The sequence below is a fragment of the Falco peregrinus genome, chromosome 10, assembly GCF_023634155.1.
Source record: "Falco peregrinus isolate bFalPer1 chromosome 10, bFalPer1.pri, whole genome shotgun sequence".
NCBI lineage: Eukaryota > Metazoa > Chordata > Aves > Falconiformes > Falconidae > Falco > Falco peregrinus.
In genome coordinates, this window is record NC_073730.1 from 95,111 (window position 1) to 123,068 (window position 27,958).

General features: G+C 39.0%; 1 protein-coding gene across 5 annotated transcripts; it reads right to left on the bottom strand.

Annotated features, from left to right (window-relative positions):
* On the bottom strand, nucleotides 1–27,950 carry WDR47 (WD repeat domain 47). 5 transcript variants are annotated; one of them, XM_055815414.1, is made up of 15 exons: nucleotides 27,672–27,950; nucleotides 21,680–21,846; nucleotides 20,028–20,111; nucleotides 19,400–19,484; nucleotides 17,072–17,874; nucleotides 14,605–14,731; nucleotides 11,245–11,423; nucleotides 10,877–11,134; nucleotides 10,106–10,181; nucleotides 8,740–8,897; nucleotides 5,286–5,455; nucleotides 4,188–4,358; nucleotides 3,641–3,772; nucleotides 2,682–2,900; nucleotides 1–1,373 (listed from the first exon to the last, which is right to left on the bottom strand). In XM_055815414.1, the coding sequence occupies exons 2-15, from the start codon at nucleotides 21,835–21,837 to the stop codon at nucleotides 1,231–1,233; spliced, it is 2,763 nt and encodes a 920-aa protein (XP_055671389.1). In that variant the 5' UTR covers nucleotides 21,838–21,846; nucleotides 27,672–27,950; the 3' UTR covers nucleotides 1–1,230. The 5 variants fall into 5 exon arrangements, with proteins under 5 accessions (XP_055671389.1, XP_055671387.1, XP_055671390.1 ...); XM_055815412.1 differs by having other exon boundaries at nucleotides 14,605–14,734; XM_055815415.1 differs by having other exon boundaries at nucleotides 14,608–14,731; nucleotides 27,672–27,947.
* Nucleotides 27,951–27,958: the final 8 nt, after the last annotated feature.

A 27,958-nucleotide genomic window follows, 5' to 3' on the forward strand; every position in this document is an offset into this window, starting at 1 on the left:
TGAGATGGGCACAGGTGTTGGAGGTCTTTATTGAGATTATAGCACAGATACACTTCTACAGTTACCTTTCCACTTTTATACAATAGTTAAAAATGCTTGCTACGGTGCACATATAATTTAGTAACCAAGAGAATCCAAAACTTAACTGCTATTCAAATAAATAAATAACCTGAAGTTTAAGGTCTATATTTTAAAAAGTAAAAGGAACTGTACAATATGAAAATATAACGATACATAAACATTAGATTCTAAAGTTTTGTAGAAATAAAACTGCAATTTCCCATACATAAACAGTGCAAGAAATAAAATTCAGATAAGCCTCTGAACGGGAAATTTAAACAATTCTTAAATTATCATGCAGACACAGCATTTTAAGCCATGCTGGTTTCTATTACAGCATTAATGGTATCCCTTTTACTTGAAAAACCGATAGCCATTAAGCTCACTGTGACAACTGCTGCCAATCCACTCTTCTACAGTACATTATACACAGAGGTATTCTGTTGCATTCAAAAAGTAAAATATTTGTGTTTCTACAGAAAAAAAAATCTCAATATTTTACTTCCCCCGCCCCCAGCATGTTATCCAAAACAATGTCATGTAATAAAACCAGCAACATTTCCCCCAGTTTAGATGAAAACAACCCCCACTATTATAATGGACCATCACCAAGATGTGGTTACTGCCCAGTCACCTTTAAAGTTCAGAATTTACTACTAAAAAAGTTGAAATTGTAGAGATGTTATAAAGTTTGACCTCCTGTTGAGAAGTGATGAATAAATCTGAAAAAACAGTGGAACTAATTTCTTGTGTGTGTGTAACTAGTTACATACAGATTTGATTGAAGTGTTGTTCAACTTAAGTTTCTATATAAAATTTTGACTGAGGCAAAGACCAAGGAATGCAATTAATACCAAACTGTAAACACATCATTCATGTTACTTTAAGTGCACATCGACAACATCAGAGTTCTCCTCATAGACTTTGGCAACAAGACTACAACAGGTCACAGCAGCATGAGTTCACATGGAAGACTGAAAGCACTGCAAAAGAATATACTGAAAACACCAAGACCTCCTAGAAACCAGAAAAATCTGTGACAAGTGCCCCTCCTCTTGTCACTCTCCTGCTCAACTGCTGCTCTCTCAATGCCTAATTATTATTACTTTGTTTTTACAGTTCTGTAGTCTCAGGTCTCTGTGCTTTAGCTGCATAGGTTGCCTTTGCACTCTAGCCATTGTAGGTCCAAAGAGTTACAGTTCTGTCTGCAGAAGACGACAAGAAAGAAAGATCTTGTGTATGCCATCTGCACTGAATAACTTTGTCCTTGTGTTCTCCTACCACCATAAGAGGAAGCTGCTTCGTGAGGTCCCCTACAGCAGAAAAACAGAAACCATTAGTCATTTACATAAATTTATATCCCAGCTCTCTGGGTTTTTTTGGGGTGGGGTTTTTGTTGCTTTTGCTTGTTTCACTTTGGTTTAGTGAAGCTTACATATGTCTTTCACCTTATGAAGCGTGCTTGTCCTCTCTATGTCACACACAGAGCATAAGACAAGACCCCAGGATTTCAGTTTTTAGGCATTACTGGACATAGTACAAAACATAGGTATTCACAGGTTTGTTGGTTGTTTGTTTTTTTTTCCCCACAATGTGATTACAATTTAAATTTAACAGTCCGAGAAAATCAAGTCAATAGATATGGAGTATATCTTCTCTCTTTTAACTCTTCCCAATAAAAATAAGCATTATCACACTTTTTTTTTTTTTAAAGGTCACTTCTACGAATGCTGCCTGAAAGCAATGGCCAACTCATCAGGCAACATTGTTAATTAGTTCTTTTATCATAATTAGACCTTCCACTCCAAAACAAGATGTAGTTTATAGCCTGCATTCTTAAGAACACAACTAGCCAATTGCTAACAGACACAATCCAATTTATATACATGTCAAACCCTTCAAGCTCTACTGGTTCCCCCCCCCCCTTTAAACTAAAACCTGATCTTTTGTCCTGGTTTCAGCTAGGATAGAGTTAACTTTCTTCTTAGTAGCTGGCACAATGCTGTGTTTTGAATTTAGTGTGAGAATAATGTTGATAACACACTGATGTTGTAGTTGTTGCTGCATAGCGCTTACTCTAAACGAAGGACTCTTCACATTTCCCATGCTCTGCCAGTGAGCAGGTGCAAACGTAGCCAGGAGAAAGCAGAGCCAGGGCAGCTGACCCAAACTAGCCGAAGGGATATCCCATACCATAGAACATCATGCTCAGTGTATAAACTGGGGGGAATTGGCCAGGGGCTGCCAATCTCTGCCTGGGGACCAGCTGGGCATCGGTCAGTGGGTGGTGAGCAACTGTGTTGTGCATCACTTGTCTGGGGTTCTTTTTCCCCTAAGGTTATTATTCCTCTCTCCTTTTCATTACAAGGGTTGTTGTTATTATATTTTTACTTTATTTCAATTATTAAATTGTTCTTATCTCAACCCACAAGTTTTACTTTTTTCTGATTTTCCTCCCCATCCCCCAGGGGTGTGTGTGGGGGTAGGAAGTGAGCAGATGGCTGTGTGTTACTTAGTTGCCAGCTAGGGTTAAACCACAACATCTTTGAACCAAGTTCTCTTACAACTTCAGTATTAAAAGCACCAAACTGAAAATTAACTCATCCTTTGTAGTATGTTACCTTGCAAGTCTGTCACCTTTATTTTCATATCATAAGATCCTGTGAGCAAGTAGTGTGCCCCTGGAGAAAAGCGAACCGAACGAACATCACTGGAATGAGGATGATAGCTCTGCACCATTCGTCCTCCTCGAATATCATACAACATACAGCTAGAGTCCTCTTGTCCTGTAGCCAGGAGACGACCACTAGGATCAACAGCCACTGAGGCTACAGCACTTCCTACAGGAGAAAAAAAAAAACCAACAAACACACACATGTTATACTTAATGTACATTTGTGACAAACAGCCGACTTTTCATATTTAGTCAAGAATATACATTGTTTAAGAATATGAAATGCTGGCCTTAAATTAGGGTGAACATACTTAGCTACTGTTAGCTTAAGATAAGAACATTTTTATGTTCTAACACTTAAAACTCCGAAGCCACTGGTCACGCTGGACTGGTAGCAAAGCCACTATTAAAGCTGCAGAAGGAAAAAAAAAAATGTTTCATCACAGGAAAGAAAGTCACTTTTTATAAAATCATGTAGAATAATGCAAGGAATTCTGCCCCCAATTCTAATTTATTGCCCGCTGCCAAAGGTTTCAAAAAACAAAACCAAATCCAAGTGGTTCTATAGAAATTGGTAAAAGGATTCTTAAGACTATGTTGACAACTTGCAAAAATGGCTGCTCCTTCCCATCCTTTCCTTTGATTTAGAAACAGTTATTTTGTGTCTTATTTCAATGTTTGTTTGAAAGTCACAAGGCAAAAACCTACCCAACTCTTGAAAGAAAGTGTTACTTTAAAAAACCCAAACAAGACACACAGGTAAAGATATCCTCACAACTTTTTTCTTTTAAAGCTGAGCCTCCATTCTGTGATACAAGACCTCCTTACATTCACTCTATAATACTTAAACATCTTTAAAGTATATTTTTATGCAAGAATGATCAGAAGCACAATACCAAGTCTTACCTGTTCCATGAAACGTGGTTCCCACAACACGAACACAGCTTGGCACTCTCAGATCCCAGAATCTTACAGTCTTGTCTTGGGATCCAGATGCAATCATCCAGCCACTCCATGTATAAAGTGCTAAAATATGACCTGTGAACAAGATGACTCCTTTACTTGACTGAACACTATTAATCAAATAACGGAATATTACAGTTCTGATTGTATTTTTCCATTCAGAGACTTAACAATCCTATGGAAAAGCTGCATGTTGCGTGATCTAAAATGCTGATAAAATAAGGCAATACCCAGCTTTGCAATACTCCATTTCTCTGGAATGAAGCATGTACTCTCCATTAAATTAACAGCCAACACACTTGAAAACAAGAACTCCCCAGCTTCCCTCAAAATACCTCAAGAGCAATCTGGAGAAAAAAAAAAAAAAAAAAAAAGTCTTGCTAGAACAAAAACCACAAAGACATTTAAAAAACCCCAAAACAATAATTATATTTATTAGAATCTAATACAGACTTAAAACATGAATGAGAGAAGCAACAACGTAACATACCAGTGTGACCACTCAGAGCATGCAGGCCTTGTCCTCGCTGACAATCTGTTGTGTAGATATTGCAGTCCCCTGCTCCAGCACTTATTAAAATAGCACCACCACTTTCTGGGCCTTCCATAAAGGCAAGGTCTCTGATTGTCCCATCATGCATGCTGAACTCCAAATCTGGTCCTAAAATAATTTTAAAAAAAAGGTCAAGGAACAAAACAAGGTATACTTTGTTTACCACTGTTAGTGCCACAATCATTAAAGCAGCTATAGTGATAATGCAGAATATTTTAGGCAAGGATAGGTATACCACCAAGTATAAACATTGTTATGCACTTTCATAGAGCACACCAATTCAGTTAGCAAAGTTCAAGTAAAAATCTCTAAGAATCATGTTTTTGAGAGTTGCTCGATTTTCCTAAAGTTCCTAAAGCTTTGCAAAATGTATGTGAGACCATCTCCACAGCCAATTCCAGCCAAGCTTTATAGAATATGTTTATTTCTTTACGTAAGCTGTGGTAAACTAAAAAGGCTTTCTCTGCCAGAAAATGATCATCAAGAACCCTGACCACATAGGACGGGGTAGCCTAAGTTCCAAACAGAAAAGATAAGGGGATGTATTTAGTGTATTGATGAGGAGGCTTTGGCATGGAAAATAGTATTTGCTGGGAGAGAAACCTTAGACTTTTAAGATGGGGAGAAGAGGACAGAACTAGACAAGAAAAAGGGGAACTGGAAGTAGTGATAAATTCCTACTGACAATCAAGAACTAGAGTTGGGCAAGAATATCTGGTTGTTTTACCATATCAACAACAACAAAAAAAATTCTACCTGAAGACAGCACAACACCAGAGAGTCTTGCAAAACAAACCCAAAATGCAATCAAAGAAAAAAAACAAATTAAAAGCCCAAAAGATAATCCCCAACCCCAGTGGCTCTTTGCTGGACAGAGCCTACAGTCTCTTTTCCCTTTCACCATCACTAAGTTATTCAAGGTATTAGAATAAAAATAACAAATCCAATTAAGTACGTGATGTAATTTGAATGGTTTTGCCCAATATTGGACAAATAATTGAAAAGAGATTCTTTAAATACACACACACACACTACCTGTTGCATTACAAGTTTCTGCATTAAAAGGCAGTACTTTCACGTATTTATCATTAGAACCAGTAGCTAACAGCTGTCCACAGGGACTCCAGGCTACACAGTAGATTGATCCTTTATGATGCTTGTTCCTTTTGAAGCGAACTACAGGTTGTTTAGGAGAATTATAAGCACTGGGGAAAAAAAAAAAAAAGACAAATATCTAACTTCCTCTTATTTGTAAGAAAACCAATGTATTCTAAAACAAAAATACTATTTTTCTGTTATTTTGGGTAACATGAAATACATATGACATATACATGTGATCCAAGAAAAAAACAAAATGATTTCTCCATTCCATTTTCTGTTTTTTCGCATCTTCCCATTGTATTTGCCACTGGACAGGCAAAAAGAACTTACAGTCTCTTCATCTATAAAGAGTTGATAGTGATAAAATATACTGATTACTAGCTACATACAATGAAATCTTATCCCCAAAGTCCTGAGTTGGTGGGTTTTCCTCTACATCCTTCATACTTCCAACATCTTGATACTGTGGCCACTTTTGAACATGCTTGAGTTCAGTTAAGCAGCAGTAGGCCAAGAAAGCTCAGAAGGCACGCGCTATCTGGGTTAGTACCCAGTGTGGCTGGCACAGCTAAAGGCTGGCTCTGGGACTAAACTATCAGGCTGCAGATTGGAAAATCCAGATTCCTGAAAGAAGAAAGCAGAAGCCAGCGTAACCTCTGTGTATGTGTGTAGGAAGGTGTTTCTCAGTTTCCCACACAGACATAATCCCTAACTGGGGATTGTGTTTGGTATGACAGCATAATTACATGACTGGACTCCATGTGCTCGCGTTTGGGGCTGCTGTTGTGCCTAATAGTACCGTAACAATAAAACCTGAGGCCTGCTGATTTATCCAAACACTTGTTTTGGATATCCATGCCATTCTTCCTGTCAGAATGAGTGAGACTCATCAAGCACCTTAAGTGGTTCAAGGATCAAGAAAAATGCTTCTGTGCTAACACAGAAAAATGCTGCCCTAAGTTAAGCACTGTCTCCCTTTTTGCCATTAAATAAGTTAAAAAAAAATCATACAACAAAATAAAACTCATACACATGCATCATTATGAGCTGTGCATTGGATATTATTTGTTGAATAAAGTGACTCCCAAAGCTTCACTCATCAACCAGAAAGTCTAATACAGCAGCCAGTGCAAGACAAGATACGTTCACCATTACATGTTAATGCAGGAATCTTCACAGCATCTAGACATACCATACATTCTTATTTCTGAAACCAGATCAGCTTTACACATGGCTGAAATAAAAGGAACAGTCCCACTGATGTACATTTCCTTTATTTCAATCAATTACCTTCCTACAATTATGTTTCTTTGTTCCATACCAGGAAATAGGCAAGTGCTGAAGATAAAGTACTGCTGTATCCAGCTCCATCAACATTCACTCCAGTAACACCAACAACAGAAATTCAACAAATTAAATTGCTATTGAAAAATTCAGAAACCATATTGTAAACACTTGAAAAAAAGAGGCAGAGAGAAAAAACAGAAGACAATCACCTACGTTTGTTTTAAAACTTCTGAGATAGATATGGCTTTAGTAAAAAATACTAACATAAATCTACAGGAAAGCTAATTTAATTTTGTTGCCAGAGAGGAAATCCATGACAGATTAGCTGAAATCAGGATCACCGTTCACATGCTACAGAGCTTCCTAAATGGCTGATGCCTTATATCGCACCCAGGGTTTGGATTCACTACATTTATTAAGAGGCGGAGGCAGCACACTGGCTTGTCAGGACATGGGAGCACGGCCCAGAATAAAGACCACGTGCTGCCAATCAGCTGCATGGAAGTACTGTGATTATTTGAGCACCATCTGCACAATTGTTATGTGTATCTATCAGTGTTTAATCTCAAACGTGAAAAAAAAAGCACACTGCTACTGTAACTTTATAGAGAAAAAGAGAAAAAAAAACAAACCACCAAACCAAACCAACCTGTCCCAAATCATACAACAGTTGGAAGAACAATTTAAAAAACTTAAAAGTCACAACAAAGCTTTGATGTACAATTAAACAACTGCTGTTCATCAGCTATTCTACACAATTACGGCTTTTTGAAAAACATGAAAGTTTTGAATGCGTGTCTAGACTCGGGTTGTTACAAAGATTAGAGTATCTTTGAGATAATGCAGTCTCTCTGCCGACTTGTAAATTCCACAATGAAATGTTTTTGGCAAACTGTAAGCACAGTGGAAAAAGAACAGTAAAAGAAAGCAGTACAAGTTCAGAATTACGGAAGTCTCAGTATTCCTTTCATATCCAGAAGCACTGTTACTTGTCACATCAGATCGTTACTGTAACTGGAGACTAAGGCTGCAAAGTCAATCTAACCTTTCCCAATGGTTGGAATAACAAGCTGTATGAGAGCAGACCATAGTTAAGTCAATAAAGAAGCATCCATTCCACTGAAAATGTTTTGCACTGTTTACCAGTCAAGGGGAGGCCATCTGGGCTTCAAGCCCAGCAAGTCAGCTTGCACTGTGTATCAGAAAAATCAAGGCTTTTTTTTTTTAATCTCACACATTGCCAATAAATATTTTGGAATCAAACTTCAAAGGCTACCTTATTGATGATATTTAAGGAGGAAAAGAAAAAAATAATCATCAGATTACTTCCTGAACACTTTGGAAACCTGCACGTGAGTCCTAAACTGGGAAGGTGTCCCAGATAAAGTCACTGTGCATACTTGTAGCTCCTGACGTTGTGAAGTTTCAGATGCCTGCACTTCCACCTTACTCCAAGAAAATACTGTAACTGGAGCAGAGACAAGGAGATGGTTATTGAGATGGCAATACTTATTTCCAGATGAAAAAAATGTTTTTCCCTCTCCTATTAGAAAATGGGTGAAAAGAAAACAGAAAAGACTAGGTGTACAGTAAGCCACAAATGGCACTTTTCCTGTCAAGGATCCAAAGTATCAGGCAAACAATAGAAACACTCTGGCAAATTTTGCTGTAAAAATTGAAGATAGTGCTTTTTCTACTGTTCATGTCTGTCCTCCTGCCAGACACTGCACCCCACGAACCCCAGCCTGTGCTGGCTCAGGAATTGATACGTGCTTTCTCCCACTTTTACAGCTGGAATATCAAAACCAGAAGCCATCACAGAAAATACAGAAAAGCCCACCTGCTGAGACAAAAATAACACTTCTATAAGGAAAGGTATGGTATTGTGGCAATGCATCTTGCCAGTAACAGAAGAGCACCAAAAAGTAGCCCACAAATACATAAGTTCTTCGGCAGATCATCGTATGTTTGGCAGTTCAGGTTTCTAGAAAGAGCGCTGCAGTATTTACAACAACGAAATAAAGGTATGAAATGGACAGGTACCAGTAGCTACAGGAGTGCTATGATACAGAAAAATAAATGATTATACAAGCTTTCTTACCTTGGGTCAATTACTTCTGGATAGGCACAAACCCTCAAAGTTTTAGAGTTGGAGCCAACGGCATATAAACTCCCACTGGGATGAAAGGCTACAGCTCTGACAGCTTGTGTGTCTTCTAGAGTATTAATGCATATGAACTGCTTTTTTGATTTGTCATCCTGTGTAGAAGGATAGCAGCTGTATTAGGTTCTTCAGCATAAAACTGGACATTTAAAAGCAGACATGACTTTTGCAGAGTAACATAGAACTATTGTAGCAAAGTATTAATGAAGTAACAGCACCCGCTAAGTTATTCAAATACGGACTTGTAAAACAATGTCTACTCCAGGTCAAGGAACAGTGTACTTCAAAAAGTTCTTTTCTTCAACCCACTTTTATAGCTAACATTAGATGAACATTTCTCACTCTCCCTCCAGGCTTCCAACAGCTTTTGTTCTTCTAAGCAGCCCAGAAACTTGGTATTACAGTTTGTTTCCATGTGAACACTTTTGATCCGTGTGAAACTTGCAAGGGGAAGGAACAAAGCTGTATTTTTACTGAAAACAGTCCAAGTCATAAACACAGTTTATAAAACAAATACAACACTCAACATAAGAATCAAATTTTCACCCTGTAGTTAACACGAAGTTATCCTTAAATTATGCTAAACTTTACTACATCATCCTCCTGATGACTTCATCACCACTTTTCTAAGATTTTTTTGTCCGATACAGAAACTTTGGAAGGTACTCATTGCAAAATCATTTCCCTAAAATCGGACCATACTGACTGGAGTCCAAAAATCAAAGTTTCAACCTGGAGAACGCAAAACAATGGCTGCAAAAGACATCCTGCTGGAACCTCTGTTGTACAAGGAGAAGCTGTGACTGTTTGGCCTTGAGATCAGAAGGGCTTTTCAGGGCATGTGTAAATCTGAGTATATAAATACCTGACAGCAGTAATCAAGAAGATGGAGTAGACACTTCTCAGTGGTAGCCAGTGAAAGGAAAAGAAGCAGTGGACTCCAACTGAGATACAGGAAATTCCATTTAAACATTTTTGTTGTTTTAGAAACACTGTAAGGGTGGTCAGACACAGGAAGAGATTGTCCACAGAGGCTGGGGAGTCTCCATCCTTGGAGATATTAAAAAATACAAGTGACCCCAGCCCCAAGCCACCTGCTCTCATTGAGCCTTCTTTGAACAGTGGGTTTGGACTCAGTGTCCATATAACCCTTCCAATCTCGATGGTGCTATGATTCTGTAGGTACTGCATCAACCAAAATTCATTCTGAATATCTATTAATTATGAGAGGATGTCACATCCTCAGAATTAAATATTGAATCTTGTGAAAACACAAATTGTAAAGGACAATAAGAAAACTCACCTCATCGCCTCTTGTCCTAGCCACGTTTCCTGAAGAATCTTCCAACTGTGGCTGAGTGACAGCATGTTCTGAGACACTGTTTTAATTTGGTGAAGAGTTCAAATTTGTAACAGAAAAAAACAATAGCAGGGACAGATTTGTTCATAAGTATTTCTTGGACTACAGTTAAGTCATTCTCAGAACTGACTAATCTGTGTGGACAAGTGTTATGTCTGATTCTTTATCATTAAACTATTATTTCTACAAGAGGTTGTCCTTTATGCAGCAACTCCAGGCACTGAACAAGTGAATGCAAGTTAAGAATATTTGTTTTCATGCCATAACATATGTAAGTAAAAGCATATATACAGATATGTGTGGAAGAACAGTTTTTGCTTTCAGGTCAGCACTACCCTTCAGTTAACAGAAGAAATTTAGTTCCCACTCTGTCCTGCCCCTCTCTCCATATGGTTTCTATTTCATAAAGCTTTCAGAATCTTAGTAGCATACAAAATAAACGAGAATTATACAAGTAAGACAGAATAAAAAGTGTGAAATTAAGAATAAGCATAAAATGTAAACCATAACAAATAACTACTATTTCTCATGTGTACTGTCAAAAAGAAAAGGATTTTATAATCCCTACAAAAATATATAATAAACACTGATCATGAGCTAAACACCTGTATTCAAAGACAAATTCATTTGATAACTAGAAATAAATACAAACAGCTACTCCCATAGTGCTAACAGAAGGATATTTCCAATCCTGAAGAGTCCCTAATAACTTACTTTTGATTCCCCTGTACAGGTGACTCCTCAGAAAAGGGTATCTGATTAGCAGATCCACGCTTTCGAGGAGTGCTTGTATTAAAATTTTGGCTGTCCGTTGTTACCCTCTGACTAGCATCTGAAGGTGGTGATGTAAAGTTACTTGTTGGATTGGTAGATGCATTCGCTTTGCTCCCGTTACATTGCTGGCTAAGTGTTTGTACATCGTTTCCAAGACTGTCCATACCTATATTTAATTCTCCTAGTTTCTGGATAGATCTAATAACAAGGGGAAAAAAAAAAAAAAAAAAGACCACCAAACCAGATTATTATGAGAACTTGAGGAAGAACAGGAGTGGATGGAAGGAAAATCAACAAAATCCCCCAACCTGTTAAGAAACTGTTCAGTGAGATTCTGTTGCTGGTCAGCTCCATCTTCTTGATTTACACCTCCTTCCAACAACATCTGCTGGTACAGCTGTCGTTGTTGCTCTTTCTGTTCTAAGTGCTGCTGGTAACGTAGTCTTTGTCTGTAATACTCCTGAAACTGCTCTGTTGAATCACGGAGCTAAAACAAAATGAGAATTTCTGATGAAAATTAAATAGTTAATTGTGGTATTTAACCTAAACATGCAATTTCCGGTTCATTATTTCACAACAGGCATCAAAACGCCAGCAAATTCTCCTCTAAGGAGCAATGCTTTCATTATTCCTTAAAACCAGACAACTTACATACTAGAAAAGGTAATCCCTGCCAGCCTGTCCTATCAACTGTTAAAGTAGTTCTGCCATAATTCAGGAAGAGAATCTTCCTTCCTACAAAACTTCCTAAGTATTACTTAATATCAAAACAAATAGGCAATTGGAAACTGAAAATAAAAATCAGAAAACAATGTAAGCTACATTCCAAATTCCAAATCATATTTACACTACAAATTTAGTATTTTCTGCCATGTTGACACATCCCTGCCATTAGTCTGCAGTGCTGATTTACCTCTCCTAGCAGCCAACCTTGAAGCGTGTCCTGGTTTTGGCTGGGATGGGGTTAATTTTCTTCTTGGTGGCTAGTGCAGTGCTGTGTGTTGGATTTGGTGTGGAAACAGTGTTGGTAACACACTGATATTTTTGGTTGTTGCTAGGTAGTGCTTGTACTGGGTCTGGGACTTTTTGATTTCTCAGGCCTTGCCAGCAAGAGGGCTGGAGGGGCATGGGAACTTAGGGGGGGACACAGCCAGGTCAGCTGGCCTGAGCTAGCCAAAGAGGTATTCAAACCATGGGATGTCATGCTCTGTATATAAACTGGGGGGGTGGGGGGGGTGGCCAGGGCTGACTGGCTGGGCATCTGTCAGTGGGTGGTGAGCAGCTGTGTGGCGCGTCACTTTTCTCCCTTCCCTTTGGATTTTGTTCATCTCCTTCTCCCTCCTTTTCATTATAACTGTTACTGTAGCTATTATTATTGTTCTCATTTTTATCTCAATTATTAAAGCATTTCTATCTTAACACTCGAGTTTTACATTCCTTTCCAACTCTCCTCTCCATCCTCTGGGTGATGGGGGAGTAAGTGAGCGGCTGCACAGCACTTAGTTACCAGCTGGGGTTAAACCACAACAAAGCACTGCATCTTGTTTTTTAAATTGGTGCCTTGTTCTAACCTTAGAATTCCTTACTTTCTGGACCAGACACAAATACTTTGGCTTCCTTTCTTATGGTCTCTTCCCTTTTATGTACTATCTTTAGTTTCTCACACTGCCAGCTTGCCAGGACTCACTGCCTTCTGCATTCCTTAACCCTCAATTTCTCTCTGTGCTGCTAGTCTCAAATGCTACCATCATAAAACAGTTGAGAACAAGTTAAAAATGAACACACAAAAATATCCTGTAGAAAACCAAAAGCATATTAGTCCAAAGGCAAAATATCAACACTGAAGTGCCAAACATTTTCTAATGAAAAAAAACTTAACTGCATGTTTACCAACTAGCAGGGAAAAAAGTAGTAGAACCGACAAAAAACCCACCTCAGCAAGGTTGTTTTTTTTTTGTTTTCAGAAGTGACATTTTGTCATCCAGTGAAGTCGTATACAGACATCCTGATAACATTGCATTAGTTCAGACAACTCATGCAGAGAATCTTTCTTCATAATTACGAGCCTTTGCATGTCTTTTAAATAAAAATACTTGCATTATGATTTTGTGTTCTCTGACAATTATTTTTTGGTTTATAGTACATTTCCTATTGCTGTTGCATTTGTAAAAATTTTACAACCTTAGGTTTCCCTGAGATATCTGCAATTTAGAAACCCCGAAGTTACTGTTGGAAGTCTAAGAAAGTATTTGTTCTCTGTATTTCAAATAGGTGAATTAACCCCCAGTCACTGAGTTATAATCCTTCTAAGCAACACTTATATTCTTGTCTGTATGTCTTTCCATGGCTGATACTTGTTTGTACCCAAACCAACACCTAAACCTAAGATATGTTGTCCAGATGCTCTACTCTATAAACACTGACTTTTTATTCAATCCCTCCAGGAACGATGAAAAAATAAAGCTATGAAAAGAAATTTAGATTAATTTCTTACTCACATGGATATAACACATATACCACTACAATATGGAAAATAAAACAAGGAAATTGGACTGGGTACTACGTTCTTTTCCACTTGTGTGTAATAACCTGGCCAACATCTTCACCGCAGCACAACATCTCCTGTCCTCATTCTCTCCTAAAAACTCTGCATCCATTTTTTTGCCTTTTGAGGCTCACTCTGTTATACACCTAGTTAAGCTGTTTCCCCCTTCCCCTTATTCCCAATGCACATACACAACACCGCTGCAGCAGAGAAGTTACTTAGCAAAGTCCTTGAGGGGAGTGAAGTCCTCAGCTTTGGAGGACTTTGTTAATCCTCCAAGAGGCCCCATTGCCTCACTCAAGTATCCAGAGTCTACAAGAATATATAGCCCTGTCAAGACTAGACTGGTTTTCAGTACAATATAGATGTCATAAGCCAAGACAAAGTTTGCTTAAAAATCGAACTGGAGTCTGCAAACAAAACCGACCACATACTCAACGTTAGTCAACATTAGTGAATTAAGAGACAGATATTTAAAACTGTGGAAAAAGAGTAGAATAAGTAACAGTTTTCATTGTTTCCTACCAAACTATTATTTCGCTTTCCCCATATTGCTGTTAAGGTGAAAAAAGGTAAAAAAAAAAGATAGTCAAGGGACAAGCCTTCAGAGATGAATCCCCCCAAAAAGGTAATACTATTGGATTCCAAAAAGCAAAGATACATTTACCAGGGAAGTATCAAATGTTAATTTCTCTGTGTTCTAGACAGAAAGTGATGTAAGATGACCTATGAACCTTGGTGCTAACACCAAAAATTGCAGACTACATGCCAGATTCCTTGCTAAAACACTAAGATGATTCCTAAGCATTGTTTAATCTACCATTGCTGGCTTTCAGTACTGCAAAGCATTTTTTTCTTTTAAAAATACACACAACAGTTTAGCAATACTGCTGACATGAGAAGGCACGCTAATCAGCTGCATTACAGACTCAAATGACAGCAGAACTTTATACAATGGGGAATAAAGTAGTTTCTTATACAAGATAACACAATATTTTTACCATAATAAAAACAAAATTCAAAGCAACCCATTGTCATGCATGATGTTCCCAACACAAAGGCAAATCATTATGCAGGGATCAGAACACAGTTCAAAGGGCCTCATTTTTAAACAACCAACTACTACCTCATTTTTCTCTTGCTTGGCTGATGCCTGACACTGTGCTCCATTAAGTGGTTCATTTTCTGGAACTGAACTCTGGCACAAAGTCTCACTGCTGATGGGATGCTGTGGCTCCACGGGAGTATCACTTCTTGCAACAACATGGAAAAGAAGAGAAGCTTAACTGAGAAAAATTAACAGTAGAAAATCCCCTGGTAAGTAGAGAAAGATAATATTCCAGAGTAAAATCTGGGAATACAAGTGTGCAAACTACTTAAGTCACATAAAAATAAAAGATATTGCTTAGGAAAAAAAATGCCACTTCCAAGGGGTTACACTGAACACAACACCCCCCCCCCCCCCAATAAACAAAAAGCACAGTCAGTCAGCATGCTTTGTCCCCACATTTTGCAGAAAGCCTTGCTACCGTGGGATATCCAAACCCCATGTTTTCTATCCCTATACTTGTATTATATACTCTAACAAGTTACTAAGATCTCGTACTTCCAAAGCAATTACATGCATGGGAAGTATCAGGTATACTACACCTATGTTTAACATCCATCAGCTTGAACACTCCTGAAAGTGCTACACAGGAAAGTATCAGTTTTGCTACTCTTTATTAAGTATTTCTGCACAGAACTCTTTCCAAAATGCTTTAGCAAACAGTAAGTGTGCTGATTAAAAGCCTTGGATTCCCATCTTGAGTTTTGCCAACTTAAAGTCCTTTACTCAGTGAGACTTGGAACAAAGCTCTTTAAGAAGTTTTTCCTGTACCTTCGTATAATAACAAAAGTGACTTAGCTGACTAAAAGACAAGTTATTGCTTGCTGAACACAAGGTATAAAAGAAATACTATGTTTCTGTCATGTGCAAGAGAAATCAAGAGCCAGATTTCCATAAAGCTCAGCTTCCAGCCTGGCAAATATTGCCATTTAATTTGGACACTTAAACTGCAGCTGGATTTTCTTCTGAAAAATTTAGTGCCTTCTTGACAGGTCTGCTTCCTTCAATCTAATTCTAACCTTCAAAAGATGTATTAATGAAAAAACATGTTAAGAACTATAAACGTCACAATATGACATGAAAATGGCTATACAAAGAACTGCAGCAATTTACCACTTTATTTAGCCCACAAGATAACTATCTGTAAAAAATTATTCTAGCCCACTAATAATGGAAAAAGAAACAGGAAACTTTCAAGAATCAGTTTTAACATTGGACCCTGGGCTGTACGCACAAATGTCAAGATTTGTGCATACAGATCAGTAAAATTAGAGGATTCACAATTCATCAGTATCTTCAGGATGCACACTTAAAAAATATAACACAAGGGATGTTTCCATAGCTACTTTCAAGATAAGCATTAATATATCAAAACATACAGTCCTGTAAGAATTTCCATTATCATCTCGTGAACTGACATCAGTATGATGGTGTTTGTTTCCTTTTTATTGAGTTTAGTTACAGATGCTCTTTGCCTTAACACAAGGTACAGAATGTCGTTGTAAGGCAAAACTAACAAGAGGGTATCACCAGCTGCGGCCAGGTTTGACCACCACAGCTCTACAGCGTCCTCTGCTGGCCAGTGCGCCCAAGAGCAGCGCTGGTTCTCCAAGAGCCAAAAAACCTGGCAGCTCCCTTCTAGCGAAGTATGGATGTAACATTTAGAAAGGGACAGAACTACTGATCAAAATAAAGGCCAAGCAAAACCACGATGATAAGCTCGTAGTTGACAAGCACCATTTCTCCTAGTTACCAGGGCTCTTCTCTCAAAAGGTAAGAAGTACTAAGTCTTGATACAGGCTTTAGGTCTTCAGAAAGGAGAGAAGTTTGCAGTCTACATAGCATTAGGTCATTAATAGCATTCACCGCTATCATAAAATATTACAAAAGAAATACATTCAGCCACCTTATTCAGATTTGGTTTCAAAAAAAGCTAAGTAAATATTTAAGCTGAACTACTACTGTTAACAATTTAAGGAGTGTTACAATGACGACATAATAGTAATTTCCACTGACATCATTGGAACTACTTCTGTAAGTAAATTTTTGAAGTTTAGTCATTTACAGTGTCAGGACCAAAATTTACAGACAACTGAGGACAGAATGGGACGGGGAAAGAAGATGGAGTTACAACTATTGCACTGCCTCCATTTATTTATCCAGAATGAAAGAATTCAGTAAAATTGAGCATAAATTTTAGCTAGACTCTGTTACATAATCAGAGCATATTTGTACTCTGCACTAGGGTTTCAACTTCAAGAAAGTCCAAATTGAATCCATCAGGCTCAAGACCAAATATGAAAATCTACTTTGACTATAAAAGCATAAGGAAGAAAACTCCTTGAATACAGTTTTAATTACAACAAAATTTAAACAATCAAATTATGTTACAATTATGTCCAAAGTTACAACACAGGTGAGAACCCAGTAATATAAAGTGCAACATAAGCCAAAATAAAAATAAAGCTACAGTCGCACTTACCGCTCAGGTGATTCTTCAAAAATGCTGTGACACTCAGTATTCTCAAGCATGAGACTTCGGCTGAGATTCTGTACTCCTGGGTAATGGAAATTGGCAAAGGAGTGTGACATCGGAGAAGTTTTGGTCCCAAGGTCTGTGACTCGTTTATCGTGATTTGTTAATCCACATGATAGCCCATCTAATGCAGGGTTTAAGGAACGAGTCATGTAAGCATCTGCTGACTGAGGCCGTCTCATTGGGGATGATGGATAAGGAGAAAGTTTGCTGATAAGGGGTGTCAGAAGATCAGCATATGCAGCTTTTGTAGGCTTGAGGAGTTTATCAACATGAATATTGAGCATCTTCTGTTCAAAAGCGCAAGAAAAGACAGTAGCTGGCAGATTCTGCAGCCACGATAACAAGCTAAGGTCCAAGTCATCACATCCATTACCACACAAGAGATCAATGCCCAGCAATACTTCACTTTCTGTGATTTCTTCTCCCGTTGCTTTACTCTGACAGAATTCCACACAACATTCATAAAGCAATCCCTTCATTACAAGCTGAAATAAACGATTGTTACTTGCTTTAAAGCCAGCCTCACTCAGTTTTCTATCAGCAGGAATAAACTCTGCCACCATGACACAGGCTTCTTCAAAGCAGTGAACCCGTGCAGTGCTGGGATTCCAGTCCTTGAATTCTGCGTGGTTGGTCAAGCGAGGCAGCGTCAGCAGCAAACAGAGTTTACTATAGTCTTCCTTAGAGGGACAATATTCTTCCAACGCATGTAGGCACTGTACAGCCTCTCGCATTGTAAATTCCAGCTACAGAAATATTAATAGAACAGTTTGTAGTACATACATTTCTACAATAAAAGTTAGTTGAAGAACAGGTAGCAGCTCTGCTATCTTTCCTTTATTACTATTACTGTTCATATTTTGATTAAACTGCATACAATAGAGTCTGAAATTGCTGATGCAAATGTAGTTGCAACAAAGCCAAGTTCCTGGATGTTTCGATTTCCTAAAATCCCCCACCAAGTCCCATTTTCTACAGATTTATGGAACTTTTTCATGTCACTGCAGGTTTGATAGGCTTAAAATTTTAATTTTGTAGCTAAAAAGCTGCAATTCTATTGTAGCACAGAAGGTTGTTCTCATTCTCAAAGCCAACTGACTTATTTTCCCCCTTTTTTAATTCTGTGAAAAGCTATTGGCAAAAATTACAAAAGGCTTGTAGATTTCTCTAGTTTCCAGAGATTAGCAACTTTGAGTTGCCTTTTATATTGAGATTTTCTGTTCCTTAGTCAAAAATGCTAAAAAAGTTCAGAACATTCTCCGAAGTCCTCCATGAATGGAGGGCTTTAGTACAAAGCTTGTTGATAGCTCAAAGCCCACAAACCATGTTAAACACACGTAACTTGGCATTTTGAATTAAAGATTTAATACACACACCCCTTTACCCATGTTAACTAGCATCTGCTCAATACAGCCTTCCATTCACAACATGCCAAGATATTTGGTATCATTAAAAACAAAAAATAAAGGACATGAACCTGATTTTTCTCTACTGCTACCTAATAACAGTATACAGATTGAGTGATTAGAGGAATAGTACACCTTCCCTTTCAAACTACATAAAGGCAGACTTACTTTTAGCTTTCTCTACACTGTCAACAGAAGACCCTGAAGTTACAATGCATGTGTAATGGAATAGAGAATTAAAATCCTTTCAGTTTTTCAGAAAATTAAATAGCCATAAACCTACTAGCATTCTTCATTTTTAATTTCATAACATTGTGTTAGAAATTTGATATACCTGTATTCTAGTTATTCATTTATGTCAATAACTAATTTCACAATCTGCACACCTTTGCCAGTTTATGTCCCTTCCAATATTGAAAACTTAAGTTCACAACTCCTGCTGTTTGCACATTTAACTGATTAAGATTAATTCAAATTGGAATCTTTCACCTGGTCCTGATTATGACAATAAATTTCTGTGATACCAAGGCTTGCTTTAGAATACTTTTGAGAAAGAGAGCCCTGTGCTTCAGTGTAATGGCCTGAAGTAAATCTCAGGATCAGAACCACAAACATGACATGTGGTCAACTGATCTACTCTGCATGGGTTCCAGCAGCCCTTGTATATCTAATTCTGTTTGAGACCTGGGAGCCACATTAATTTCCAAAGGATACCAATTATTTTTTCCATTGTTCGTAAAACCATTTGGTAACAGCTAAAACTTGTGTCAGTGCTGGGAGCTTCTGCTCTGCCTTTAAATCAGAATATTTTCAGAGGCTTCCTGACAACAAACCCAGAGATTCCCAAACCAGAGACAATTCTTACATGCTGAGGCTCGTCTTCTGCTGACATTGCGTTGTTTACACATAAGGCTTCCAAGAACTTCTGCTTCATTATAATGTAACGAAACCTGCAGGTGAGAAATGAAATACTATACATCTTGCTCCGGTAGCTAAACGTTCTTTTAGAGACAAGCAGGGTATTTTACAGTAAATGGTTGAGTTAGGCATAGAAATTACAATGACAAGGAACTCTGATCTCAAATTTTAACAAATTGGTAACCACAAAGTTATTTTTTTAACAGGAAAGTCCTCTTTCAATTATTGCTTTCAAAAATATTACATTAAAGATATTAGAAGGTTAATAAGAAAAAGTAGTATAGCAATCTTACTCATGAATAGAAATATGACAGAGCAGCCAACTATAAAAAGATAGTACAACATGCACCTTATTCCTAAAGTGTATGGCAAATCAAAACTCATTATAGATTGTGTGCACATATTTTTCATAGTTTAAGAGAGAGACAGACAGACATGCACACACTTTAGGAAATGTATAGAGGTTAGAAAAACAAAAAACTAAGGTGAAAAAACTTAGAACTACTGCAATACTTAGAAATCTGCATGCTTTCCACAACTCAAAAAATTGAACTCTGACATACATTCCATTTTACCTTTTCTTGTCGAATTTTTCCATACATTCAAGGGGCTGAATAAATTGAAGAACCTCATCCCACTGACCATCAAGAATCAATTGCCTAGTAAAAGAAAGAGCCACTCCTTTAGTTTTACTCAACAAGAAAATCCTCCTTCTTTCTAAGTATCTCATTTAAATATACAACAGGTGATCAGCCTGCTTCAAAAAGTTAATGCTTTGCACAGATGCCAAGATGACTATCTGATGTGACTAGTAGTAAGAGCAAAATCCAGGTCTCTTCTCAGTGTTTTGTAGAAATAACTGTATACTGGAATCACAAATATTACTTTCAAAGGCACATCAAAACGGACAAAAATGGTCCTGTGTCTCCTGCTTTACCTGTAATTATTGTTAAGAAAAAACCCCCAAGACCCTTACTTGAAGAGTATGAATAAATACATTGATTCAATGAACACATCCTGAGCAATGAAAGTGAACTTAAAAATGAGTTAATTTTAATTGTATAGATACTGCTGGGCCTATTTAATAAGGGGTGGGTGGGAAAACATACAGTTCCCATATTAAGAAGAGGGACAGCTTGGCAAGAACTATGCTGACAGAAGAGCTCCACCTCCAAGGCCAGTGGGCTGAACTGCACAAGTGGATCAGTTCAGTTTCTTCATACCCTCATATCACACACAGAGTTCTCTATAAAAGGTCCAGATCAACAAGGAAGGGGTGAATTTCTAATCAGAGGTATAATCCAACTAAGCTAAGCATGAAACAAACAAGTAAGATTAATAACTGTAATACTTCTCTAATTCTTCTTTCATTTAATCTTATTCCAATATCCACAATTCTAATCAAAAGCAAATCCAGGTGAGTAATCTTGTTCAGTGATAGAATATATTTTATGATGTTTTAAGAACAACTGGATACATTATTTTCTTATGCTTCTACAAAGTTATTAAGTTCCTTTGGCATGGAATAGAAAACAGCAATGCTAAAAAAAAGTATGCATCTACAGAGACTCCTAATGATTTTGATGGTAGGTAGTACCCTGAATGGTAAATCACACCAGCTCTCACGCCTTGTTGATAGCACAGACCCCTTTCATATTACTAAATTTAATAGAAATGTATTATTTTGAAACGCAGATAGTATTTTTTGGGAAAAGCTTTGAAAACCACTCTACTCATCCTAGAACTTAGCACTAGAATATTGTCAAAATATTTATTTTAGAAGTCAATAAACTACACATTCAGTTCCACGTGATACAGTAAGCAGGTAACAGATCTCTGATGCCAACAAGATCTTGCTCTCCTGTTCCTGCTCATGTGCTTTCCCTGACTTACCCTGCATGAACACCAGCACTCGTTAAGATTCCTTCCCACTTTAATTCATTGGCATGCCAGAAAAATAACCAAGCTAAAATGAATGAACAAGCAAACAAACACAAAAATCTAACTCCACCTATGTTGATGCTGCCTAGTCAGTTACTTGAAGTGGCTAACAGAAGGATGTTGTCAACTTCAGAACTCGAACATGATGCAGGGCTGGACCTCAGAACTGGGATCAGGAAGAAGCAGCATAAGATGAGGGCAGAGATCTCCTGCTTAGCGGCATGGGGCTGCCCAACTGTGTGTTATTATATATATGGTATTTAAGCACCAGAGAAAGATGTCCTACCTTAGAAAAAGCATGTCATCCGAAAACAAGCCATTTATGACCCCGCTTTCTTTCTCAAGTGCCAGCATACTGATATGAAGTTTCCTCGAGTTCAGAAAATCTAATATTAGTTTAATTATTTCAGCTTCTTTAACATTCACTGTTTCTTCAGCCGTCATGATGGCAGCCTAAAAGGGAAGAGAGAATTTTAGCTATGATCAGTATCTTATGTTCTGCTTGGTTGATGAATGTTGGCTACTAAAAAAATAAAAATACAGCTTTATATGACAGAATATTGTAGCATTACAAGAATTAAATAGACAAGATTAGGAAATTGATTTTAAGAGATTGATTATGAAGCCACAATTAAGACCTAACAATATATCTGTACCTTTTCTATTCCTGTCCTATGCATATATAGGGGCGCAGATAAACAAACCTATCAAGAAATCAATCCTCTTGCAGTGTGAAAATATTGTGCTTACCAAGTTTGCAAAATGTGAAATTTTCCCTTCTGAAATGCAAACACTGAAGTTCAAAGAGCATAAAAATGAGCCAGTTACTATGTCATTATCTAGAGATCTTACATATAAACTTAAATGTTTCTAACACATACAAAAACCACAGCACGCTAAAAATGCAGTGTCCCCCCTACCCCATTTTTTAAGTAGTGTGTGTGACAATTAAGCTAGGGGTTTTCATTCCTCGTCCAGGACACCTATTTCTATCTACGTGCTTTATGAAGAATCTAAAGCTGCAAACCCAAGGTGGCCTAAGCCAGTTTGACCACTGACTGCCAGTCCCATTCACTCACCTGCGTGTCCCTCACCCTCCCTGAGCGCTTCTCACCTTTTGTCAGTGTGTTAGCTTTTCCACCAACTCATGTATTGAAGTGGCTCAATGACCTAAAGAGCTTTCCAACCAGCAGACAGGAAAAGCGGGAAGATGCAGCTGGGGCAGTGATAGGCCAGGGCCCCGGCTGCCAGCAGTCAGCTTGTTTCAAGCTCCCGTGGACACAACGTCCAAGCTCCTTTGCAACACAATTCCTGCGTGGATGTGAGAGTATTCCATGTACTTCTCTTAGGAAACCTAAAATAAATCCTGCTCCTGACTAACTCTTGCACGGCTCCTTAAGTACAATTTAAAGTACAGGCTGTTCAATTTTTTTTCTTTTTTAAACCTTAAAAAGGCTTTAGAGCTGTAGCTCCCAAGTTGATCTGCTGAAAACTATCTGGGGATATGGGGAGAAACCCTGTAACACAGCCAAGCCACGTAGCATCACCTCATCAGAAGCTCTTCAAAAAAAGCCAGCAGCTACAAGAGTGCTACTTCACATTTGGAAAAATTCAACTTAAGCCCGTGTTACTGCAGAAAGGAGCAGTCCCTCTTCTCACCTCTGCACTCAGCCATACATTCCCAGCCATTTCATGGCACCCACAATGGAGCTATATGGTTAGCTAGATCACTCCTCTGATCCAGGTGCAAATTAAACATTTTTTCACTCTGGACACAAGGGCACTAATGCTGACACAAGGAACTGACAGAGCTTTGCTTTCTGCCAGTAGCAGCGAAGTCTTAACCTGTCTTAAATTGATAATAACAGTGCACCAAAAAGCAGGGAAGCAGCCACTATCAGCAATGAACCGTCAGCATGAGGCAATATCCCCAGGAAAAAGGATAGACGGTGGAATAACAGTGATCAGTAAAGTTAACAAATAGAGATGACAATACTGAGCAAGATGTCCACAGAAGTAGGTTATAGTTACCCCAGCTGCTACCCCTTTTAATTCAAAAGCAAAAATAAAAATACTTCTTAGTTCCCTCATGCAACCATTTACTTAGGCAGAAACCTAGCAACTACAGAAGACAACCAGCTGCAGGTAACTTAGCTCCCACAACAAGCTGGAGAGATGATGCAGCCTCCAGATACCTCAGCCTTGGAGAACTGTAGCCCATAAGCTAGTTACCCATCTCTTATTAGGAAAGGTGCACAGACAATACTAATAAGAAATCAAAGAACAGATATAAAAAGTTACAGCAATCCAAGTAAGACACTCAAAGTATTAACAAGAAATTAATTATTTACTGGAGAAGGGGGGAAGACACAAACACTCCAGTGAAACTTTTCACTGATCATAATAAACCAATGCTAATGAACTTGAAGGGATACAAAACATTAGGCATTAATAAGAGGGGGTTTTATACTACATGGTCTAAATCCCCAAGTTTTCCATCTTCCTCACAGCTGTATGCCAACTTTTTTCCAAGTTTTTGTCAGAACATTTGACTAGGAAAGCATTCGATTACAGCAGCACAGTTTATTTTGGAACAAGAGAGACCCAATTGTGCCAGATGAAATGGCCTAGCTTTAAAAAAAAAAAATGGCTGGGTTTAATTCTCATTGTAGTCACAGAAGACTCCAATCAGCAAGTTCTTGATGGGTCTCATGGAAGACACACCCAGAGACCACCTGCCCACTCTCAGCCAGTGAAGTCAGAGGAAGAAACTAAAATCTGTCTTGCAGAAAGTTTTACTGCAGGAAAGAAAGCAGATAGACACACAAATCCAAAGCCAGAACTTGTAGAAAGAGGTTTTTTCCTTATGTTTTAGCACTATTTCAACTTCCTGTTTTGGCAACTGGATATGGATTTTTGGTCCCGGAGGAGAAAAAAAAAAAAAAAAAAGAAAAAAAAATCAACCCTACCCCTATAGGGTGAAGGAAGAAACCAACACACATTTAACCAGCAGTTTAGTATTAACATCCTAATTCCCAACCTAACCTAATGCATCTGCATTTCTCTTTTGTTACATTTTATGGCACTGGTGATTTTTATAGAAGTTAAATTAACTTCCTTGCCAAAAGACAAAGTAAAACTTAGACAAAGCTATATTGAGACTTCTCATCAGAAAACTGCTAGAAAAATTCAGATCAAGATTCCCTTTGAAGAAAGGAACACGCAATCCAGCTTTCTTTTCAATTGGATCTGCCGGATCCAATTGAAAGTCTAAACAGGAAGCCACCCTACAAAGCTTCAAGATAGTTTTAAAATTAATTATTTATATATTCTTTTGATTTAAAAAATGAGCATAATCAGTACAACTTAGCAACAACATTAAGTAAAAACTAGCAACTGCAAGAACTTGTCTTCCATTTTCCACTGTAGTTTTAAAAGAACAGGTTTGTCCTGAACATGAAGCCTTTGCCAATTCTAACACTTCATTTATGTTATTTATGTTGCCCACGTAACTTTGGCTAAAGGATGATCAGCACCCTCCATTTTGATATAGGACTTTTAACAACACTTTAGGGGGCCTGTTCAGGAAAATATAATATCCAAACATAATTTGGATACTGAACTGGAGTCAAAGCACACCGATAAGCTCATATTAACAATATTTTGAAAATACTTAGTGTGCATTTGCTGTCAGATCAATACAATTAGCTAGAAAACAATGGTAAACCTACTAGAGAAGATTTTCACGTAACTGATGTCTTTTTAGGCTGATGAGCTCAGGCTCCCCTTATATGCATTATACTGTCAGAATAACAAGCAATGCTGTAACACTACCATGAAATTATAAATACACATAGGCTTATACATCACCCCCTATGAAATATACCAGTTTTTCTGACATTCAGTGGTATGTTTATAAATAAAAACAATAATAATTAAAAAGCAAAGAACAGCAGGGAAACTCAAGATTAGAGCTCAAGCTGCATCTTTGGTCCATCCCACTATATTGCTTTCTGCCAGCACATATGGCATGTAACATTACAATCTGATCAGCTCAAGCACTAACACTCAAGAATGACTGAAGCACAGCATTAGCTTGAGGTAGAAATGAAAGTAAATAAGCATTAGAGCTTAACGTTTCAGGTGCCTTTTACCAATCAGTTTTTTGCTACAAACTTCTTACCTTACCCAGTCTTTTCAAAAGAGCATTTTCCATGACTGTCCTCCTTCCTTCATTCTTCTATTCACTTCCCCCTATCCTCCCCTAGTTTAGTTTTGCCATTTGTTATCTTCCTAATAAATCTACATAAAGGAAAAGACCCAAACACCTTCTTGCCACGAACACAGCACATATTTTTCTATAGCTTCAATGGACTTTTAAACAAGCTCTTCAGAACACAGACCACCTACTCCTAAGTTCTCCAGACAGATTTCACTCTTGTTCTGTCATCTCATGTTCTAAGAACATGGCAAAAGCAACAGTCCTCTCATGTTGTTATAAGCACAGAAAACAATCCTTTTAAAAAAAATAAATATATATATACACCTGTGCATATAAAAATACTGTCAGGAAAATGTTTACAAACTAGAGTGTCTAAAAAAAGCACCTAAATGATCTTTCTCTAAGTTACCTCCCTCAGAAGAAATTTAAAATGTATATACATTTACATGAGAGAAAGTTGAAATAAGGTTTAATATCCTGGAAAACAAGTAAATAGTGAAGGAATAATTTTTATTTTAGAACTATGTTATTTATAATCTGAAACAGATCGCTGATAGTATACAATAAGCATTCACAAAACTGGGCAAGGAATGTAAGATCAACTACTCGGAAATACAAGAAAAAAATATTACAGTTCAAATGTTAAGTGTCATACTGAGCATGGGGCAGTACGTTTAATGGGAGAAGCGAAACCTAATTACAAGTCTCGGTTCACTGACTTCAATGAATGCTGCAATGCATATCCATAACATCAGTGTCCTGGTAAGCTATGTCACAGAAAAACTGAATGTGAACAGTTAATACATATTTAAAAGGCTGGCTGTTTTGCATTAAGTTATTTCACCTTTTAATTTGTCCCACAGTCACTTACATACGACCCTTGGGCCTGCCCAGAGGCCACTCTGGAGTTCTGCCTACAAAGGCCCCACAGGGGACCCTGGGCCCAGTCAGTACCCAGTGGTTCCATTTCTGACATGCCCTCAATCATCTTCCAGTTATTCTAAATCAAAAGAATTTACAAAAACAAATAAAAATTTTTAAAAATCTATAGGCCAAATTTTTTTGTTACAATTGATTCCCCCAACAGTCATTGCAACTCACTGACACCCACCTTACCCTAAGAGACTGTGCGATTCATTATTTCAAACAATGTCGAACATATTAGGTTCTTAACAGAAAACCTTCACCAAACTTTGTACAGCTGAACTTTACAACTGAAACCTTTCTCTACTCCAATACGTAACAAATAAGCATCCTCTTGTGTACTAGCCTTCTCCTCCTCACAGATTTTTCACTAGCTTGTCCTCTAGTAATCCTTTTTTTTTTTTTTTTTTTTTTATCCTGCTTAGGTCAGCTGTTGCTTTAGAGCCACCGCGGTAATGCTCACCGCCCCGCGCTCTAGCGCGACGGGCAGGGCTCTTCGCATCCATCACCCCCGCAGGAACGCTCGCTCGCACTTCACCCGGCGCGTCCTGCATCGCCAGCGCCAAGAGGGACATTAAATTATACAATACTTCCACGTTAAAGTGAAAAAGGAATGCAGAAAAATAAAGAATATAAGCAAGTCACACGGACTAGGGACGAACGCGTTCCCACTGCAAAAAAACCCACAACTGCACTTGCTCCCAATTTTTTTTCTTTTCCTCTTCTCGCGCAGTTCCAGACGAAATCCCCCCCCGGCTGGCGACAGGGCTGGGCGCTACACCGCGGCCCACACCGCGCCGAGCCCCGCCCGGCCCCCGCAACCGGGCACAGCCCGCGCCCGCCTCAGCCCCCGCCGCGGCCCCTAGCGCCCGCCCGCCACAACAAAGGGACGGCGCCGGTCGGGCGTCGCCGCCGCAGCGGCAGCCGGGACGATACTCCCCTCGGAGGCGCGGCCGTGCCCGCAGCCTGGGCCGGGACGCGGGCGGCCCCTCGCCGAGGCAGCCCCGGGGCCGCCGGGCAGCGCCCACCTCACGGCGCTGCGACAGCGGCCTCTGCCGCGCCGCCGGTCAGTCGGCCCCGGCCCCTCCGAGGCGCGGTCCCCCGCCCTCCGTCCCGCCCGCCAGGCGCTCACCTGAGGGGCCCAGCGGCCCGGTCGCGCCGTCGGCAGCAGGGGCTGAGGGGAAGATGGCGGCGGGGCAGGCCCGGTGCCGGTGTCTCGCTCCCGCTCGACTGCGCACAGGAGCTGCGGCTGCCCCCAACCCTCGGCACCGACTCCCCGGCGCGCGGCGCCCCAGGACTCACCCGCCCCGCGCCGCCCCGGTCGGGGTGCCCGCGCCGCTGCCTGAGTGGAAAGCGAGAGGGGGCGGGCGGGGGCCGGCCCGGCTGGGCACCGCCCGCGCCGCGGGGGCGGGAGGGACA